This window comes from Neolamprologus multifasciatus, chromosome 23 (genome assembly GCF_963576455.1).
Source record: "Neolamprologus multifasciatus chromosome 23, fNeoMul1.2, whole genome shotgun sequence".
Classification (NCBI taxonomy): Eukaryota; Metazoa; Chordata; class Actinopteri; order Cichliformes; family Cichlidae; genus Neolamprologus; species Neolamprologus multifasciatus.
In genome coordinates this window covers 10881706-10902132 of record NC_140460.1, presented here as the reverse complement: position 1 = coordinate 10902132, position 20427 = coordinate 10881706, and the positions used below count along the sequence as shown (strand labels likewise).

General features: G+C 47.1%; 1 protein-coding gene across 9 annotated transcripts in view; it reads left to right on the top strand.

Moving 5' to 3' along the window:
- nfia (nuclear factor I/A) overlaps positions 1–20427 on the top strand; it is a 143934-nt gene that overhangs the window by 43330 nt on the left and 80177 nt on the right. For all 9 annotated transcript variants that reach the window (XM_085150111.1, XM_085150115.1, XM_085150110.1 and 6 more), the window contains exon 2: positions 2200–2728. In XM_085150111.1, coding sequence (XP_085006237.1) covers positions 2200–2728 — 529 coding nt within the window. The remainder of the gene's footprint in view (positions 1–2199; positions 2729–20427) is intronic.

Sequence of the window (20427 nt, the reverse complement as noted above, 5' to 3'; positions counted from 1 at the left end):
TCACATATGAACCTGCCACCCTGCCTCTGACCAGCCCCGAACACACCTTTATACTCTGTAAATAACAGACAATAATAAAAATCAGCTGATGTGTTGTAAATAAAGTAAGTCTTTCAGCCTGTGGAGTTTAATCACACGCTGCTCTTAAATCAGCTCGATGCTAATAAAAAACAGTAAAAAACAAATAAATTAGAAACTGCGGTAAAACCTGTTTTCTGGGATAACATCTAAATGTCACGGCCTTAACTTCCTGTTGACTCCTGATTGGTTCCCGGCCATCGATGGTGAAATGTGCTTGTTAAAAGCTGAAAGTTTGGTGCATGTGTTTTTGTTTTTTGGTTCAGTATGTGACCGCAGTCGTTTCATCGCCACATTTCAAACAGCCACACGTCCTGTACTCGGATTACTTTACCTGACGGTGATTTTCTTAAATCTAAAAACGGCGTCTGTGTATTCCTGGGCTCATTATCGTCGTTAGTACAAAGACTCTGGGTTTGAATCCACTGCTCGTCTGAGGACGAAGCCACGCACTCATCCCGTTCACGGCACATTTGCACTTTTTACTTGAATGTGTTTTAGTCCGGAAGGAAAAGTTGTTTTTGCTAGGGTTCATGAACCAATCACAGCCCTGAACTGGCTGCTGCTGGCCTGGTGGATGGTTGCTTGTGTTTGAGGAGGTTGAGTGAGAAAATGTTGGACTATTTGTAACTGTGAGGCAGGATACTATCGTTACTGAAACCACGAAACAAACAGATCTGAGGAAGCTGCGTCTAAAAATGATCTTTCATAAAATTCAACAGTTAAAAATCAAGAGCAGGAGCAGCTCACCTCACCGAGATCAAAGTGCGGACCACATGTGGCCACATCTGCAGCCTGGGTTAGTCCTAGCTGGGCCCGCTGTGCGTCAGAGGTCTCTGAGTTTTGGAGGCTTTCTCATCTTTATTGTGTTGGCAGACGGGAGGAGGAGGTGTGGGCTCCGTGTGCTTCGTGCAGCTTTGCTCCCTGAAACCTGAGGCGGCCAAGCTGAGCCTCCTCCTCCTCTTCTTGTGTTTGCGCGCTGTGGTTTGTAGCACCTTAGTCGGCCCGCAGAAAGCCGGCACAGAGCAGGTGTAACCTGCCCCATTTTGGGTCTAATCCACGACGTGCTGTCTAACCATATTCCCACCTTGTTAACTGCACCACGCTCACCAGCCAAAAGCCACATAATGCACCTTTAATGCAGCTGTAATCCCCCTCGCGGTGCGCTTGGAGCGCGTGCAGGAGCGCTGCCCTGCGCTGGGCTTCCCGCCGCTTGCTCGGCAGTGTGGGTTTTTTTTTTTTTCATGTCACAGAGTCGAGGACAGGTTTGAATTTAAAGCTGCAGTTTGAACTCTGCTTTTAAATTTTCTGCTTTTCTTCTGATTTCCCTTTTCAAATTTTTATTCCCTCCTCCATAATTTCCTCCTTATTTTCCTTCCACTTTTACTTCTTACAGTATTTCCTTGTTTCTTTTCTTATTCCCGTCCATCATTCCCGATTTGCAAATTAAAATTTGGAGAAATATTCTATTATTTTTTCTGTGGAGCAGATACTTGATTATGTTCCAAATACAAACATTCACGTCTGAAAAGTTATATTTTTAAAACGCATAATTAAGAGGTTTTTAACAGCTCCTCTTCCTCACTACATTCCTCCCTGCAGACTTTTTGACTTTTTGATTCAGAGAATTTTGTTAAATTGATCTCCAGTCCTGCTTTATAAAATCATTTTTCTAAATTCACACCAGCTGAAGGGAACCTGTTGTTAACCTCTCTGGTCGACGCGACTACGTTTATGTGAAGCTCTCTACTGCAGTATTTGTGATGACAGCAAAAGGAATGAGTCGACAGACAGACAGGGGAGGCTCAGGGTGGAGGTTGGGGAGGATGGATGGGTCGATGTCAGTGCAAAAGGCTGTTTCCTGCTTTAACCAGCAGACACCTGCATGTTTCTTATTATCCTTCGCGGTATTATGAAGCCGAGACAGACGCTTTGTTTTTGGAGGTCTGAGTTTTAACAGTCACCCAAACACAACACGAAAAGCTTCACTTAAAGCTGCGTCTGTAACATGCTCATTAGCCGGTGCTTCAGTCGTCATGTTTCTTATAATGTTTAAATGCTGTATGTGGCCACGTGACATGTCACCTGCCGCTCACTGCATCTCCCATCTCTGTCCCGCAGGATGAATTCCATCCTTTTATTGAAGCACTGCTGCCCCACGTCCGGGCCTTCGCATACACATGGTTCAACCTTCAGGCCCGTAAGAGGAAGTACTTCAAGAAGCACGAGAAGCGCATGTCCAAGGAGGAGGAGCGCGCCGTGAAGGACGAGCTGCTCAGTGAGAAGCCCGAAGTCAAACAGAAGTGGGCGTCTCGCCTCCTGGCCAAGTTGCGCAAGGACATCCGGCCCGAGTTCAGGGAGGACTTTGTGCTGACGGTGACGGGGAAGAAGGCACCGTGCTGCGTGCTGTCCAACCCCGACCAGAAGGGCAAGATGAGGAGGATCGACTGCCTGCGCCAGGCAGACAAAGTGTGGCGGCTGGACCTGGTCATGGTGATTTTATTCAAAGGGATTCCCCTCGAAAGTACTGACGGGGAGAGGCTGGTAAAGTCTCCTCAGTGTTCGAACCCCAGCCTGTGCGTGCAGCCGCATCACATTGGAGTTTCAGTCAAGGAGCTGGATCTCTACCTGGCCTACTTCGTGCATGCAGGTAAGCCCCGCCTCTCCTGCTGCTGGTGTGTGTGTGTGTTTGTGAGAGAGAGATGCTGTGAGAAAATGGCGGTCCTGCTGGTGGATCATCAGATCACTTCAGGTGCTGGATGCTGGTTTCTCTGAGTTTGCTGTGGACATGTTTGGTATTTCTGTGGCAGCATCAGTTTAGTTAATGAAGAAAGAACGTGTCTGTCATGTAAGTTAAACTCCATTTAGCTGCCGACACCTAGCAGTTTCACTGCAGTGGTCTTCCTTTGGTGGAAGACAGAAATGATCTCTGTGAAATGAAATTTACATGGTTTTATTGTGGTAAAAACTTGGAGAGATGACAGACTTTGCAGGTAGCTAACTTGTCCTCGAGTCCCTTCACATGGATCCACATGGGACGGCGGGTTTCCTGTCTGCACTCGAAGCGTTAATGCTGTGCTATTTTTGGCTTAGCCCACCTGATCGCTCTTTTGGTCTCACTCTCACAGCTTTCAAAGATGAACTTGTTTGTTGAAGGAAGCCTTTAGCTGATTAATAAATGCATCCCTGGAAGCTGTTCTTTGATGAAACGGCCTAGTCTCACAGCTAAATGTGCCCTAGCTGTGCAGGCCCAGCACACGTTTCAGAGGGCACGCCTTGCGGCGGTTGGGTGGTATCTGCTCTGGGATCTCTCTGCAGCAGTAACACTTTTATTCTAAGTTGTTGTTTCATTTTGAGCAGATTTATATGGATTTCCCCAGTTGGAAATTTATGTTTCCGATTATTCCAACATCACGTGAAAACCCAGTAATTCAGGTGCAATATGAAGCAAGACTTAAGGTGTAGATGGGTTTCTAAGCGACTTGCAGATGTGCACCATGCAGGCAGGCTGCAGCTGATTAGCGACAATCGTAGGTGAGCTTTTACTTTATCAGTTTTATTTTTGCTGCAAAAAGCTTGTCAAGCAAACCAACAGTGTCACTAAAACCGGCTGCAAATGTTGCCACAAGAAAATCAGTCTGCAGTCAGTCAGCCAGTTAATGGGGTCAAGTTGGCAACTACATGCAGTGTGTGTCTCAGAAAACACTGATTAACTGATACCACAGATCTGTCTCCGTCCCATCGTTACTCGTGTGACTGAGCTGTAAGCTTTGTCGAGCTGAGCATGTCATGTTTTTGTTTTTTGTTTTAGCTGATTTCCGTTTGCTTGGCTAAACTTACATTAGATGAGTCCTCTTGTTGGTAGTATTTTAATTTATTAAAAAAATTATATTTGGTGTTCCTGTATAATATCCTAATAGTCCTGTTCTGTATCGACCTTTTTTCCCCCAACACTCCTGTTTATGGGTGCATGATGTAAACCCAGAGAGCGGATTGGTGGTGTTATATCTGAGGACTTTCACTCAGGAGACCACGGTTAGTCTCCTGAGTGCTGCTGTTAAAATTTCAGTCTCGTCTTAGTTTAGGACTAAAGCTAAAGTAAGACCCTTTCACAATGTTAACCACACGTTGGGAGTCCATTTCCCTTCCACTTGGTGACACGACCTAACAAATATCAGAGTTTTCCAGCCTTGAATGCACAGATATTACATTTTGTGCTTTGTGCACAGTTTGCGGGATGACATCTGCTCTGTTTGCATTCCTGAGAGGTTTAAATATGAGATTGTTTAGTTGTGAGCTGATAGAATTTGCTCTGTTTGTCTGGGGATGAAAGCACACCCTGCTCTCAGTTTTAAAGCAGATCAGCGTGTTATCTCCTGCAGACACTCGTCTTTTCGTCACCAAAGCACAAGTCAAAGGAAACTCGGAGACGCCGGCATGAGCAGAGCAGCTCGGCGTGCTTTTGGGGTGAAGCTGGCACAGAAAAAACACAATTATCTCTGGAGCGATTGCTCAGCACGTTCCCGATTTCTGACTGATTCTACAGGAAAATAATTTGGCTGGCTGGAATATTCTAGAGAGCAGCAGCGAGCGGTGGCAGAGGCGCGCAGAGGAGATATTTGGCAGCCGGTTTGAATATTTGGCACCGAGCTTGTTCTAAGTTTGTTGGAGCTCCTGAGTTCAGATTTATCTGCCAGGCCCACTTTCAGATTCCTCCAGCAGCGGATTGATTTCCAGAGGCCTCAGAGCCTGAGTGAAAACAGCCGTTTCCAGCCAAACATTTCTCAGGTCAGGTTAAATTTTGGTGAATTTCAAAGTTCAGTTTTTACGTTCGGTGGCTGAAACACAGTTTGAACTACAGGTGCATTTAGGAGAAAAGGAGAAAAAGTCAGTTTTAAAATCTTAATTTCCTTGAGTCTGATTTCCTGGTTAAAGTTGGATGAATTCTTTCCTCCTTTCTTTCTTTTGTTTTCGGGACTTGAAGTGGATTTTTTGAGGCAGACATCAGTAGAAACAGTTGTTTTTGCAGGTTTTGCCTCAGTCTCGTGTTTTTGTGGCAGTAAGCTCTCAGCTGTGATCCGTCATCGTGCACAAACGGCCCGAGCCGAGTGCTCTGAAAGATCTCCATCCCTGAAGCTTAATTACAATCATTTCCTCTCTCAGACTGAAGCCTCTGTGAGCCCAGAGAGAGCGCCCATTCTCCACACCTCCGTCCACATCGCCTCGCCTGTGTATGTTTCCACTGTGCGCTCGCTGATCAGCTGTGCAGCTTCACACTGAGCCTCCTTGAGTCTGGAGGCGGCTGCGGTCGCGGTTTTATTTTGAGGGGAAAGGCTCTGATTCTTGGCAGCGAGCATGAAACCCTCAGTGAGGTTTTTGTTTGAGCGGAGCAGCCGCTCGCCACCGTCACAAACACAGAGGGGGATCATTTGCGGCGAGAACAGTGGCAGCTCTTCAAAATCATCTAAATTTAGCTTTTATTTTGAAAAACTCTCACCATGCAGAGCTGTGAGGGCTTTGAATCCTTGAATTCGCCCGGCCTCTTGTTTAAGACGACCAAGCTTTTTTTGGAGCGACGGCATCGATTAAAAGCTGTGTGAAGGCGGCCTGACCTCGTGGCTCGTGGGGCCGGAGGTGGGGTCTGTCAGGGCAGCCCGAGTGGGTAATTAAATTCATCCCCGTCACGCTGACTTGGGGTGGGGGCCAACATTGTTGCCCGTAGAAACAGCAGCATGCGCCAAACCATTTCTTCCTTAATCCTCAGAGTGCGGCGCAGCAGAGACTTCAAAGAGACGAGAGTTGAACGTCCAGTTGAACTCCACCTTCACCTCCACCTGCTGCTGGCAGGAGGCCTCCCCTGCGCGCGTCTGCTCAGTGTCTCCTGTGTTAGCAGCCTGGAGGTGCAAGCGATTGGTTGGCTGCAGTCAGTTATCACATGACAACCTTTGCTTATATCCACTTTAAACTGCAGCCTTAGACTCACACAAGTCTCCAGGTTTTGGTCCAGTCCAGACCCTGAAAGCCACTCGCTCGCTGCCTGTGTCCACTCACGCCACCCTAATTAGAGCAAGCACAGCTAACAGGAAGTAGTCAGCAGTGTGGACAGGTTTCACGCCTGTTTGTGGTGTAACTGTCGTCTACTCGACTGTAAAACGCCACTGACACCTGCGCTCGGTGCAGCACGGTCTGGGACGCTCGTGTGCATCACTACGGTAACACAATGGATTCGTATTTGGATTCTTTCTGCTCCACTCGGTGTGCGATGATGCGCACTCGGAGCAGGGAAAGGAGGAAAGACTCCCACACTGAGCCCCTATCACAGCAGGGACAGTCAGTGAAAGACATCATTCTGATCAGTTTATTTTACTAACAAATTCTAATTGAGTGATTGTTTGGATGTATTGATTTTATTAGCAGTCTGGTCCTCACAGTACAGACGATCCACTGGACTCAATATCAGCAGATTGCTAAAGCCGCACTGCAGGAGCTAGATTGTTATTAAACGTCCCAGATGTTCAAGCCTGGAACACATCGGGAAAATGAGACGGTGGAGCTACAGCAGGTCGTCTGCTCACAAAAAGGTTGGCGGTTTGATTCCTGGCTACATGCCGAAGCATCCCTGGGCAGTTACAGCAGAGACCTTTCAAAAAGTCTCAACTATAACCGAACCATTAAAGCTGAGCCCAGGAAGCTCCTCAACAAGTGGAGCTTTTCAAATTAACAGTCTTCGGCTCGCTGTGAACACACAGAACAGACACACGCAAACTTATGCAACTTTTGGGAGGTCAGAGGTCGCATAGACCCCTCCCCCCACCCCTCTGATGTGTGAGCTCGCTGGCAGCAGTGGCGGCAGCGGGTGTTACAAACACAGGAAGGATCGACACGTGCTGGCAGGTCAGAGGTCAGCACGTCGGGGTCATGACCTCCATCATTGGGCCGTTTGACCTCCAGGATAAACATGTCAGCCCCTCATTAGCAGCCAGTTGAGCGCACATGGAGCTGGGGGGCGGTTTGGAGGGGGGCGGCGTGCGGGACAGAAGGTGAAAAAAGGTCGAGAGCAGCTGTTTGTGTGATTTAGAGCTGTCGCAGGCGGGAATAACGGCGTTAACGGTTATTACTGATGGATAATATTTATGTGAGCAGTAAAGGCGATTAAACACAATTAGAGAGATGGAATCATAAAAGTCTGATAGAAGGACTTTCACAGTAATGCTTGAGGCTCTGCGGCGTACCGCTGCCACCGCCTCAGACGGCACCGCCCTTCATCTGCAGCACAATGCTCCAGAGTCAGCATCAGACCTGGGCAGGGTCATCCACCTGAAACCTGACAGGATTTTATTGGCTTTATCGCCCTAACCTCTACTGCATCACAAACACGTCTGTTCATGCAATAATCATTAACCTCACAGCTCTGCCCACCCGGCGCTGACGGCCATATTGGATGCAATAACTGAGCATGTGTCACTCCTGTTTTAAGAACACGATCAGCTGATGCTGGGTTTTTTTCTGATGTTTTCGGTCAGTTTGTGCTGAGCGCAGACTTTATTCTTGTCTCTTCTGTGATTGGTCACCTCGTGCTTCTTAGGATTTTTGTGTGTCGGCAAGATAACGAGCCGCCGGGTAGTACAAAATGAGGAGGGTCAGATATTCTGCTCGCCGTTACCTTAAATGGCCCCGCAGGGCTCAGAATGAGTAAACAGAAAGAGTGTGTGTGTGTGTGTGAAGATGTGTGACCCACTTCCTCCGTCCTCCTGAGCTCTTAAAGAGATTTGGAGCTTCGTCTCTGAACTCGTTACCACAGGTCTGAGCACACACCGGACGCCATCTTTGTTTAACCACACACACACACACACAGGAGTTGTTCAGAACCCCCAGAACTTTATTTAAACTCCAAACTTACAGATGCCGCCGTCAAACCTCAAGAGCGTGTTTGATCTGAACGGTTTCTGATTTTTGTAAAGACATTGAAATCGGACTCTTTGTCCTGATCCCTTCGTGTTTCAGCCTTTAAGGATGATGCTTCAGTGAGACACAGATCAGGAGAAGACTGGAGACTTGAAGCTGACGTCATCACCGTCCTCTTTCTCTGTAGGTGGTGCTGTGGACGCCGTATTAAAGCAGGCGTCTGTTGCTCGCTCTGTGTGGGGGCATTTCCCTCTTGACAGCTCTCTGCCTCGTTCCTCCGAGCGTCATCCTGCTTCCAGTAAATCCACCTTACACGTGGAGGACTTGCAGATGAATACGCCTGTGATTCGGTCCATTCCAGGTGGCTAATGTGTGTCTGCTTTGCTTCCTTCGAGTCAGAATTGGAGCGTTTTCTCTGAAGTGGGGTGGACGTGTTCAGAGTCCGTCTGACTGCAGACACATAGCTACTGAAATAAAGCAGAATAACCTTTAATGTGAGGGCATGGCGCTCTCAGCACCTTTCTGTCTCCATTTAGGGTGAAATTAAACACAATAACAAGTTAACGACCTGTGTGTGTGTGTGTGTGTGCGTGTGTGTGTGTGTGTGTGTGTGTGTGCGCGTGTTTACTTTGCGCTGAGGAAAACTGAATCTGGAGACTTTCTGTGTGTGTTCCCTTGTCTCCTCTTACATATACTTTATGTTTCCTCTTCTTCTCCTCCTTCTCTTCCTGCGGCTGGTCTGCACTCTTCATATGGAGCCTTTTAAGGCTAGCGCGCCATAAAACCACACGCTCTGATGTGGTTCCTGAAGTACACATTATGACCGCAGGAAACACCCCGACCCACCGCCAACCAAGCAACACACACTTCGAACCCTCACCCAGCATCCACATCTGTGACTGCTGCGTCACACACACACAGAGCGAGCGGGGCTCATTCATAAAAACACTCTGGGAGGAAGAACAAACTGTTTCCTGAAAGTTACATACAGAAAGTTACGAGAAGCTTTAAAAACAGCATCACCGCGTGGACCCAGGGAGCCTTCGTCTTGAGTCGTAGTTTAATCTGTAAAAGGAGACGACTTCATGTTTACTGCCTTGAATATGGAAATATGAGAAATCGCCCCTACTGAGCGTGCTCAGATCATATTTACTTGAATCCTGAGTGATTACTGGAACAACCACAATCAAGATTATTTTTATTGTTCGTCCCAAAAGGTTGATTCTCTTCATCTGCTGTTCATCTGGTCATAGCCAAAGGGAGAAACATTTCGTCACTCCAAGTGCCTTCTTCAGTCTTAGCTGACTGCAGGTTTCCTCAACCTTATAAACAGTACATTTGCGCAATAACTGAAACCAGCCCACTGAATGAACAATGGGTTGTGAGGACAGATCATCATTAATATGCAAATTGTCATGACCATTGATCGACAATCACTGATCAAAGCCCATTGATCATTGATCAAAGACCACTGATTAATGGACATGAGTGTCATTCACAGAGAGGGTACGGCTGCATTGTAAGATGGCGAAAGATGTACCCTTAGGCCCCCTCCTCGATTCAGAGATGGTCTTTCCCTTTTCACATAAATGGCCTCCTTGACTCCACGCTCAAACCAGCGTTCCTCCCTGTCCAGGATGTGTACATCCTCATCATTGAAAGAGTGTCCACTGGCCTGTAGGTGTAAATAGACTGCGGAGTCCTGGCCTGACGAGGTGGCTCTTCTGCGTTGTGCCATCCACTTCGCCAAAGGTTGTTTAGTTTCCCCGATGTATAAATCATGGCAATCCTCCTGGCACTTAACAGCGTACACTATGTTACTCTGTTTGTGTCGGGGGACCCGATCCTTGGGGTGGAACAATTTTTGGTGCAGCGTGTTTTGGGATTTAAAAGCCAGGGAGGTGCAGTGTTTAGAAAAAATGCGTCTCAACTGTTCCTGACACATACAGGATCACTATGGGTTTTCAACCTTTTGGCATTTACTTACCTGGATGATTGAGCATGCATCAAGACATTTCATTGTTCTTATTTCAGTGATTAATAAACTTGGTTTGAGTTAAATATTAAAAATCAGTGGATTTTAACAGCAGCTTTTTTATTTGTTTAGTATGAAGCTTTTGTGTTTACAGTCGTGTCTGACATGCGGTGGCTGGAGGACAAGCAGGTCATGCTCTGGCTTCCTTGCACAGGATACTGACCCCAGTGAATAAAATCAGTGATCGTCTGGACTGGTCTTTTTAAAAAAAACAGTTTTTTCATTCATCTGGTGTTTTGGTGTTTTGTACAGTACCATGTACACACAATGATGATGATGACGATGATGATGAGGACAATCAGTAGATCTAAAGTTTGGTATAAAACAGCGCCTAGATGTTTTGTGGCGTGGAAACGTGAACAGTTTTTAGGCTGTGAGCTGTTTGCTCCTCCCCCCTCCTCCCCCATGCAGCGAAGCAGATATCAGCTGATCCCTCTATAAAGTCAGGTAATCCGGTTTAAATTGTAGTGTCAACGCTGCGCTCTCTATTGATATTCCATCCTGCAACATGTTTGTGATCTCACAGCGCCACACACACATGCGCACACACAGCGCTCTCCGCCTCCTGCTGTGTTAGTTTCTGGTACCTGAACTGGAATGTGCAGGACCTGAACTCTTCTTCCTCCTCCATGAGGCTGGTTACCAGTGAGGTTAGATTAGAGATTAAAAGCACAAAGAGCAGATTAGAAATGATAAACCTATAGAAGTAATAATTCAGCACAGGTACCGCCCAATCAGCTGACAGGAGGATCAAAATAAAGACATTCAGTTCAGCTTTATTTATATGGCGATAAATCACAACAACACTCACCTCAGGGAGACTTATATTTTCAGGCAAAGGCCCTACAGTACACTGTCCATAAACCAGTGTGATGTCACTGGTTCCGTTCTTGACTTACGTACAGGAGATGGACATGCGATATGCATAAAAAGAGGAGACGAGGGGAGGAGCAGGAAGGAGCAAATGGAGGTAGAGGAGGTCAGAGACAGAAGGAGGGAGAGGAAGAAGTTAAAGAAGCAGGACCCTTCTCTGTAAATCCTTCTGTCACAGAGCGTCTGTCTCCATTGTTTCTCCTTTTCTTCTCCTCCTGCTCTTCCTTTCTCCTCTCAGGAACATTCCTCTCTTCCTCCTCCTCTCCCGGTCCTCTAAAGGTCAGCTCGGCTGTCTTTCTGCGGAGGTCATCCTGCAGGAATGTGGCTGCGCTGCCGGCCGTGATTTGTGTCTTTTACTAACACCCCCCCACCTCACTCCTCCACCCGTGGAGGGGCTGACGGGCTGCAGGGAGGGGGGGTTGGGAGTCCATAGCAACAGGGACCCCTTGGCAAAGGCCCCCCTCCCTCGGCGGTCCAGACTCCGTGCCAACATGGAGTCTGCCTGCTGTTCAGCGTTTTTGTTCGAAGCTTCACAGGAAAAAAATTCAAGCTGGGAAATTTCTGCAAGAAGAAAATCAACTTCCTGCCAGAGAAACGACGATAAACACGGCAGCGGGAAAAGTCAGGCTTACCCGAGGTCAAAGGTTCTCAGCCAATGCCAGCATTCCAGGTGCAAGATGGGGAATGTAGGCAGGTGTACTGTACTGGTGTCTTGCTTCGGAGCAGAGATAACAGAAGAAAAATAAAAACACCAAATTATTTTTGATGACGTTTAATTTGAAGCTTTTCTGCTCGTTTTCTTTTCAAGCATATTTTAGTATTTCTATTGTTTCATTGGGGTTTTAAGAATGAAAATATAAATATAATTATTATAATAATTTTTAAAAAAATCTTTACAATTTTTACTTTGTGGATTTAATTACTGTTACAAGAATATAATTTTAGATCATTTTAGATATATTTTATACAGTTTAGGCAGCTGTTGGCTCAGACTTAAAATCAGAATTACATACATCACCATTTTACATTTTCTACAACAAATGAATATTTTACAGATACTATTTTTAAATATTTTCACAATCATTCTGCAAATAACAATCCAGCTATTGGATATCAAAGGAGCTGAAACGGCTTGTTTCAGAGGAGGAGGAAGGCTGATTGTGAACCGTGAATCATGCAAAAAAAAAAACACGGTGAGTGTGTGTGTGTGTGTGTGTGTGTGTGCACGGATCATCCCTTTTTTAAAACCGGGCCAGCTTTGATCTTCATGGATATTTCTGTGTTTCCGGCACAGACAGGAAGTAAAAACAGACAACATGTGAGATCATGGCAGCCCCAAAACCCAGCCCACTTTCACCTTTGACCCCTGAACATGATCCTGAATCTACTAAATCTGTGAACAAAGTTTCTGCGCGCATGTGTGTGAGTGAGTGTGTGTCTGTGTGTGAGTGAGTGTGTGTGTGTGTGTGTGTGTCCTCCCATCGTGAAAGGCTGAGGGAGAGTTTCATGCCAAAAAAAACCCCACAAACCCTCCCACACACACACACATACACACACAATCCCATTGTGTGTGAAGCCAGCGTCGACGTGAACCAGGACAGCTGTGAGCGTCTGCAGGGAAACTCTCCACAGATGGTGGAAGGAGAGAAACTCCAGAGCGCCGTATGGCTGCTGAAAAATACAGGAAGGAGGAGAAGAAGAAGAAGAGGGTCAGAGCGACACCACGTCTTCTTCTTCTTCTTTCTCCGTTTTAGTTTTACTGTCAGCAAGAAACAAGAGAAACACAGACATCCAATATTTGGGATTTTTTTTTTTTTTTTTACATAAAATCAGTTTCAAAACATTTTTTTTGACACACATCCTGTTAAAATTAAATTTTTTGTAGGATTAATGTTTTCGATTTAAATCACATGTTGCAGTAATAATTACTATTAGTTAACAGTTTTTAAAATATTATAAAACATATTACAAATGTATGTTTTCATAAACTGATCATTAGAAGAATTTATTATTGTTGCAGTGATTAATTTTATTGGAATAAGGAGATGTTTTCAAATTAATTCACACTTTTCTCAGATGATAATTTTTGATAGTAAATTAATATTTGTGGTCTACTTTTATACAAATATGAACAAGTATGTATTTTGTAATTAATATTTTACTGATAATTTTAAAAAGGTAAAATCATTTACTAATGTTTTATAAGGTTTTATATTTTTTTAAAACCTTCCTGTTTTATTTATGAGTTATTAGAGAAATATATTAATGAATAATTTAGGTTTTTGGGAAAAAAATCTGTGTTACATCAAAAAGAAATTTAATTATGAATAACATAAAATAATAATATTTTTGTAACTTTTTAAAAATGCGATATAGCTTTGTCTGTGCTCGCTCTCAGCAGCTCGTCTGGTTGTCGGGTCTCTACGAGATAAACATTGAGGCGATCGCTGTTGTGATTTGGAACAATATATAAATAAGATTGAATTGAACTGAAAGCTAATTTCAGTCTGAATGTTTTGCTCATAGCTGTCAGAAATGTTAGATATCATTATTAATATATCAATATAATATAAATATCATTATTAATAAACGTTAGTAATAACTGGGTGGGGACGTCCCTTGTAATAACAGTGATTTTGAGACTGTGGGTTTTTGGCAGATTTCAGTGGGATTAGCCGTCATGCTTTTAAAACGGGGCTCGCTGTTTGGCTCTGATGAGAATCTGAGGATGAACGATTCCGTGAATATTCAGCGGCTCTGCGTGAGGCCCAGACGCCTAAACGTGAGAGCTGTGCAGACCTTTCAGGGTTTTTTTGTTTTGTTTTGTTTTTGTTGAAAAATTGAGAGAGAGAGAGAGAGGTGACCCCCCCCCCCCCACGCCACCACACGCACACACACACACACACGAGAATGAAGAAATCTTACTTCCAAAATGAGAGTGAGAAAAGGTGCAGCAGTGAGAGGAAGGGGAGCTGCTGGTTGAGGAGTCTTCGTTGGGTTGGTCACGTGTTAGAGAGCGAGAGCGATAGAGTGAGCCTCTGTCAGACTGCAGGTCGAGCTCTTTGGCCCGAGTCCATGAGTGAAACACACAAAGAGCTGCTTCTGTGGAGGCTTTTCCTTTTGTTCTTCTGCTCTTCGAGAGAGTGTGTGTCTGTGTGTGTGTGTGTGTGTGTGTGTGTGTGTGTGTGTGCGCGTTCATTTTTAATTATTGACATGTGAAGGATTAGTGGAGGTTGGGGAGCCGATAACTGAATTATTGAACTATTTGTGCCGTCAGTCGCTGTGAGCTGCTCTGAGGTACTGGGGCGGTGCGGATGCTTGTTGGTGGTGAATAAAGGCGGCTTCACAGATTTCAGTGTGTGACCCCGATCTTATGTGAAGTGAGGGTGATGTTTGCTGCGTGTAGGTGGATCTGTGATCTCAGGTGTGATCTAGTAAAGTGTGAACGTGCAGATCAAGCCTGAGTCCGTAGGAAGGAGGGCACAGGTACAGACCCCGAACCCCCTGTCGACCTCTGTGCACGCCCGGGTCACCACACTAACGGAGGGTGTGTTTGAGCTGCACGCTGAGCACTGCCTCGTGGACGTTTCTCGTTAATCTGAGACAGTCGGTATGACCTTGTAAAGGGGTCCGCGTGAGAGCAGTTCTAACCCCGAACCCCGTCATGTGAAACGCCGGGGGATGTGAGCGCGCCTCGCTCGGCTGCCTCCTCACAGCAGCGGCAGCTCACGTTTACTCACCGGGAAAGGGTTAATGAATAATTTGAGCCTGTGATCATTCAGGCTGTTCATGTTTTCTGATGTTGTGTTACAATACAGCCAGTGTAATGTAGATGTTGTGTCCTGCTCCTCAGTAATGGATACCACCTCCTTTTGTGTGTGTGTGTGTGTGTGTGTGTGTGTGTGCGTGCGATCGCCCAGGTCGTCGGCTCGTTAGCGTCATTCTGTGACACCCCCCCACCACCACCCATCCACGCTCGGACGGCCTCGGCGGGGCCTCCGTTTTATTCTCGCACTCAGAGCAGAAAACAGTTTTCAGAGACGAGACAAAAGCTCCACTTGATTAGGTGGTGAAAGTGTCTGGGAACGTGGGGCCTGGTGACCGAGCTAATTGGTGAAACCCACCCCTCCCTTACCCGGGGTTCTCCCACACTTTGAAACTCTCCGCCGCCCTCATCGCTTTCTCTTCACCCGTTCGCTGTTCTTGCTTCTCATCTCTGAATTTCGGCACAATCCAATTACAAAGCGGCCACTGAGCGAGGAGGCACAGCTCTGAATGCAGACAGATAAGGAGCAGGGAGGAGGCGTAGAGCCACAAGTTCACCTCTTTTTTTATGCCTTTGGGGGCTGCGGAACAGGAAGTGTGACTTCAGTTTGCTGTGGTTTCAATCTGCGTTCTGTATTAAACAACGCTCACCTGATGAAGCTTTTCCTGCCACAGGTGTGCTACAGGGCACCTGCCAGGTGTCTCCTATTTTAAACAGGTTAGGCACATTTCCAGGTTTCCCTCAGATTTAGTGCTCCAGATAAATAATAATCCTCACCAACCTGACTCACAGTTTTAAAGGGAAATTATCCAGACATGCAGTTTAAAGTTTCTCTTCTTATGTGTCTGCGTACTTTCACTTAATTTGGCTCGGAAATTTTTGATGAAAACACATTTTCAGACCATTGCTCTTTAAAATGACCAGAAACAAATTGTCTCATAATTACACACAAACAGAGGCCCTTCTCCTAATGAGGACACTCGTATGAGCACCGTTTTACGACGGTTTGCGCAGCGAGGTGGGTACGAGGTATGATTAACTACACCGGTCTCAGGTGTCCTCTGACCCCACCATCCCCCCGACCTCCTCCTGGTGCTGAGGGAAAGAACGAGATTGAGAATTGAGGAAGCTGAGACGAGTCTCTTTTGGGCTCAGGTTTTACTCATGAGCTTTGGACGGTGTCCACAGACTGGAATTTTTTTTTTTCCTCGCACAGGAAGCAGTCTGCTTCACTGCTGAGGTGAAGGTGACAGAGCTGCCTGGACGGAGCATGCAGGAGGCTGTGCTCTTCACCGATTGGCTCAAAACAACATCGCAGCGGTTGCATGCATGTCCAGAGAATTTCAGAGCTGCGGTGCAGGAACGAAAACATCTTCAGAGACGGGGCGTGGGGCTCGGGTGGGTTAGAGGTTTCCTTCAATTAAAGGCTTCTCCTGGGAACTGATGAGGGCCCCGCGAGATGGTTCCAGACTAGCTTTACTTAATCTGCTGCCCCAGGAGGAGGTGCAAAACATAACTTGAGCAGACACCAGCACAGGGTGGATGGATGGGTGAGCAAATTGATATATAGATATCATTTTTAATACGTGGTTCGAGACGGCATTTGGAGGTAGTGAGCCTGAGTCCTGACAGGAAGTGAGATCACCTGAAATAAACTGAAGCTGACCCCCCCCACCCCCCACCCACCCCCCAGGACAAACAAGCATAGAACTTCCTGCTGATGGACAGGGTTTCCAGAGGATGACAGCAGGGGTCGACCGCTCAATGGCCTCACGCACACACACACACACACACACACACTCTCTCACACACACTGTCTGACACACACACTCTCCCTGTGCTGCTGCCCCCCTCCCAGCCCACTCTGCGGCTTCCTGCTAATTAAATTCCTGCGCTGTCCATTAGACGGATAGACTGAGCGGGACTGCTGACTCGACACAGGTAGGGCAGCTCTTCGCCGTAATGGCTCGAAGAGCTCGAGTGCCCGAGCAATTCATTTGGCCACCCCGTTTTACACATCCCTGGGTCACCGCAGACTTTCAAGGGTGCGGAGGGGGGGGGATAAGCTAATACTGTCAAATGCTTTAATTCTAAATCGGACACTTGGCGAGGCTGTGTCCTCTAAAATGGACGACATGCTCTTTCTAAAAAAAAAAAAAACCCCACCCACCCTGTGCTCTGCTGCAGGACCCCGCTCGTCTACTTCCTGCCCGTCTCCGTGGGTGATGGTGGGTGTGTTCCACCCGAGCTTCAGCCTCAACAAGTCCTCACACCTGAATGTATAACAGGTCATTTTAGGCTGCGCCCCTGTCACGGCAAGCTCAGGCAGCTGAAACGTGATGAGGGAGAGGCGGTCTCTGTTGGTCACTTTGGTCTGACCAAATCAGAGTGAAACCTGTCAAAACATACAGACATAGAGCAAGAAACGGTCTGATTCAGACACGCTCTCACAGGTGTGCTGAAGGTGACCTGTTCTTCTCATGGCGATGACCCACGAGGGTTCGTGTGGGTCCACCAGGGTCGGCGTGACTTGCAGGATATTTGAGTGCGTTTGCAGAGCAGCTGTTTGATTGTCAGGGTTTTTTACCTTCAGTAGAGCCCGTCAGCTCGTAGTGCTCACACGGAATATTTGAGTTTAGATTTTGATTTTAACTTACTGTTGCAGCTTCAAAAGCACGACTCAGGCAGGTTTAAGAAACAAAACGAAAACCTGTAATGGAAAATAACGAATCAGAGTGAACATGAGAAATCAACCAAAAACTCAAAATTGAGAGCGCTGCAGCTGCTGCTGCTCCTCCCTCGGTCAGCGTATTTGTTCAGCAGTTTTTGCTTAATTTCTCTAAATGTTCCCCAAATACCCTGAACTACTCTGAACCCCACTGAAAACTGCAGGTACCACTGCTAACGAGGTGCACTGAGCACTTCACCTGTTTCCCAAAGCGTCTGTGGTGATGCGGGGATGATGATGATGACGACGGTCTCTGACTGACTGTCTCGACTGATTTGATGGTTTTGTCAGCAAACAGAAAGAGCAGCCGCTGGGTCTGCAGCAGAGCTGCACGATGACGGGCTGAGAGCTGGAAAGCGCGCAGAGGTGAAGCCGGCTGAGTTTATTTCTGCTTTATGAGCCATTTAATTACATTCGGGCTGATACTCCAGCCCAACATGAGCGGACGCATAAATAAAAAAGATATCATGCAGTCAGTGTTGCCGATCTCTCGCTAGCCCTCTCCTCGGTGGAAGCATCCAGCTCCTAGCATTGACACACGCAGCTACTTGATTTCATTAGGAGCAGCGTTTAGGTGTGCATGTTTAATCTGAATGAGAAGAGTTTGGGGGATTTATGGAGCATCCGGCTCCTCACGGGCGCGCCGGATTAAGTTTGAGCTCCGATACTTTGAGGAAAAGCTGCACACGGCCGATTTATTGGATTTGTTTGGAATAAAAGTGGATTTAAAGGATTGTGGATCTGGTCGTGTAGGTGGATATGCAGCTCTTCCTCACTTGCTGTTTCTCTTCTCCTGTCTGTCCTCCACTGTAACTTCACACCTCCCTCCCCGGGGGGGGGGGGGGTCAGGCCTGTATGCAAGACGCAGCAAGTACTATTTAGGAAGTGACAGCTAATAAACAATGAAGAATTTACGTGAGCGCTGCAGGACGGACGTGCGGGGGTGGGGGGCTGCTGACTGGACGCTCTGATGTCTCTGTCACACCAAGCGGAGCAGGTTTACGGTCTCATCCTCATGCTCTGCTCGCTTGCGAGTCGCTCCACAAACGACCCTTTAGAGCTCAGCGAATCACGGAGCGGCTAGTGGGGGAGGGTGACGTCCTCCTGCAGCATCAGACCCGCTCGGCTCTCCTTTAGACTGTGTCAGCTTCCTCCTCCATCCTCTGTAAACTCTGCATGTGCATCGTCTTCTTTGTCCTCTGGGAATTTGTTCGGCCACAACCTCCAAACAGACCAAGGAGATGTGACGTGGCCACTCGCTCTGAGCACTTGTTGCTCCACACATCTGATCCACACACCCCTGATGGATGTGCTCCTGGTGTAGGCGCCGATCATTCAAGCACATTTCATGAACAAAAAAATCTTAATCTAGCATAAAGTTTGACCAAAACTGACAAACCTCCTGCGCTGAGCCTTTCAGGAAGACTTCATCCAAAGCACTTCAATAAATGTTTAACCTGCTGATTTCAGAATTTTTTCTTTTTCCATTCACTTGAACATGGTTGTCGGTCATCTTGCTCTCGTGCCGATTTGTGTCCATGAGAGTTGTTTCAGGTGTAAGGGTGCGGAGGAATACGTGTGGAGGCTGGAGGAGGAGGTGGTGTCAGTCTTTCACACCAGATAGCACCGTTCCATTAAAGCTTCACTTTTATTTCTTGAACTCCAGGTTTAGGTCAGGTCCGCACATTCTCTGCAGCTTCACGCCAAGATGGAAGATGCTGTAAAGCAGCTTGCGTGGCTGTGATTCTGACGGAGATGTTTCACTACAATCGAGGACTTAGAAAGAAAAACGAAATATAAAATAGAAGATCTTCTGTTTTAGCCTTCGTGCAGAGTGATGTGAGGCAGACTCGAACATCAGAGCTGCATCGCAAAATCAAGCTTTAAAAACATTTCATCTTCTAAATGTAACTACGAATCCCACACCGCACTGCTGCAAGAACCCTGCAGCTCAGTAAAGGTTGCTGAGGATCATGGTTAGCATAGTTTATTGCTTATTGGTGCATTTATTGATGATCAGCGTGCACTATCAGGGATTGGTTGTTTTTCGCAGCAGCCCTCTTGTTGAAATTAGAAAAAACAACAATGGCGTCCCACCTCTTCTTCCTCATTAGCATGTCAATCATCTTTCTTCATCATCTTCATCACAGCATCAGGAAAGCACACAGAGGCATGCTGGGAGGAGGAGACAGATTAGGAAAGGGCGAAGGAATAATGGGAGGACTGTGAGATGGAGGGGAGGAGGAAGGTGTGAGGAAACGGGATGAGGAGTGAGGCAGAGGAGTGCAGCTGCCTCCTCATTCCCACACTCTGTCTTCCTCCGGGCTCGTTTGTTCTGCTCCAGACTTCATTCACTTTTCGCCTAATTAACATCTCATCTGCATAACTTGTTGCTGCCCCCCTCCTCCTCCACTCTCTCTGAAACAATGGCCGCCAGACCAGAGAGAGACTTAATCCTGAGCGCCTCTCCGGGCCAGATAAAAGCGATCTGTGCTGTGGAGCCACTCGCCTTTCTCCCTGCCAATTAAAACTCCTCTCGGCGGTGGCAGAGGCACCGGCAGAGCCTTCAGACCCCGATGCGTGAGCAGCGCTCAGCTCCCTGACCTCAACGTCTTGTTCAGTAAAGTGTTTACCTGCGGTGGGGCTGGCCTGCGCACTTCCTGTGGAGATCCCGCAGGTTTTGGAGGATCTCTGAAGGGGTAGGGGGTCGTGTGAATGCAGAAGTGGGAGTGGAGAAGGCTTTTGTTTTCCTCTTATTCAGTCCCCCCGCTCCTAAACCCTGCAGTGGATTTATGAGTCCAAACAGCAGAAGAAATGCGGTTCGGCTCTGTGAGCCCGCCGAAGGTGAGCGGACAGTCAGCAGTGTGTGGGGGCGGGGCGCAGGAACGTTTCCAGGTCTCAGAGTCTCCTGGAGATGTGAGCCAGATGTTGCAGCGGCAGGGTTTGGATGGCGAGCTGTCACAACCCCTGCCTCCATGCCACACACACACACACAACCGAAGCTGCACACTGGCCTCAAGGTCAGCAGCAACAGACACGCAC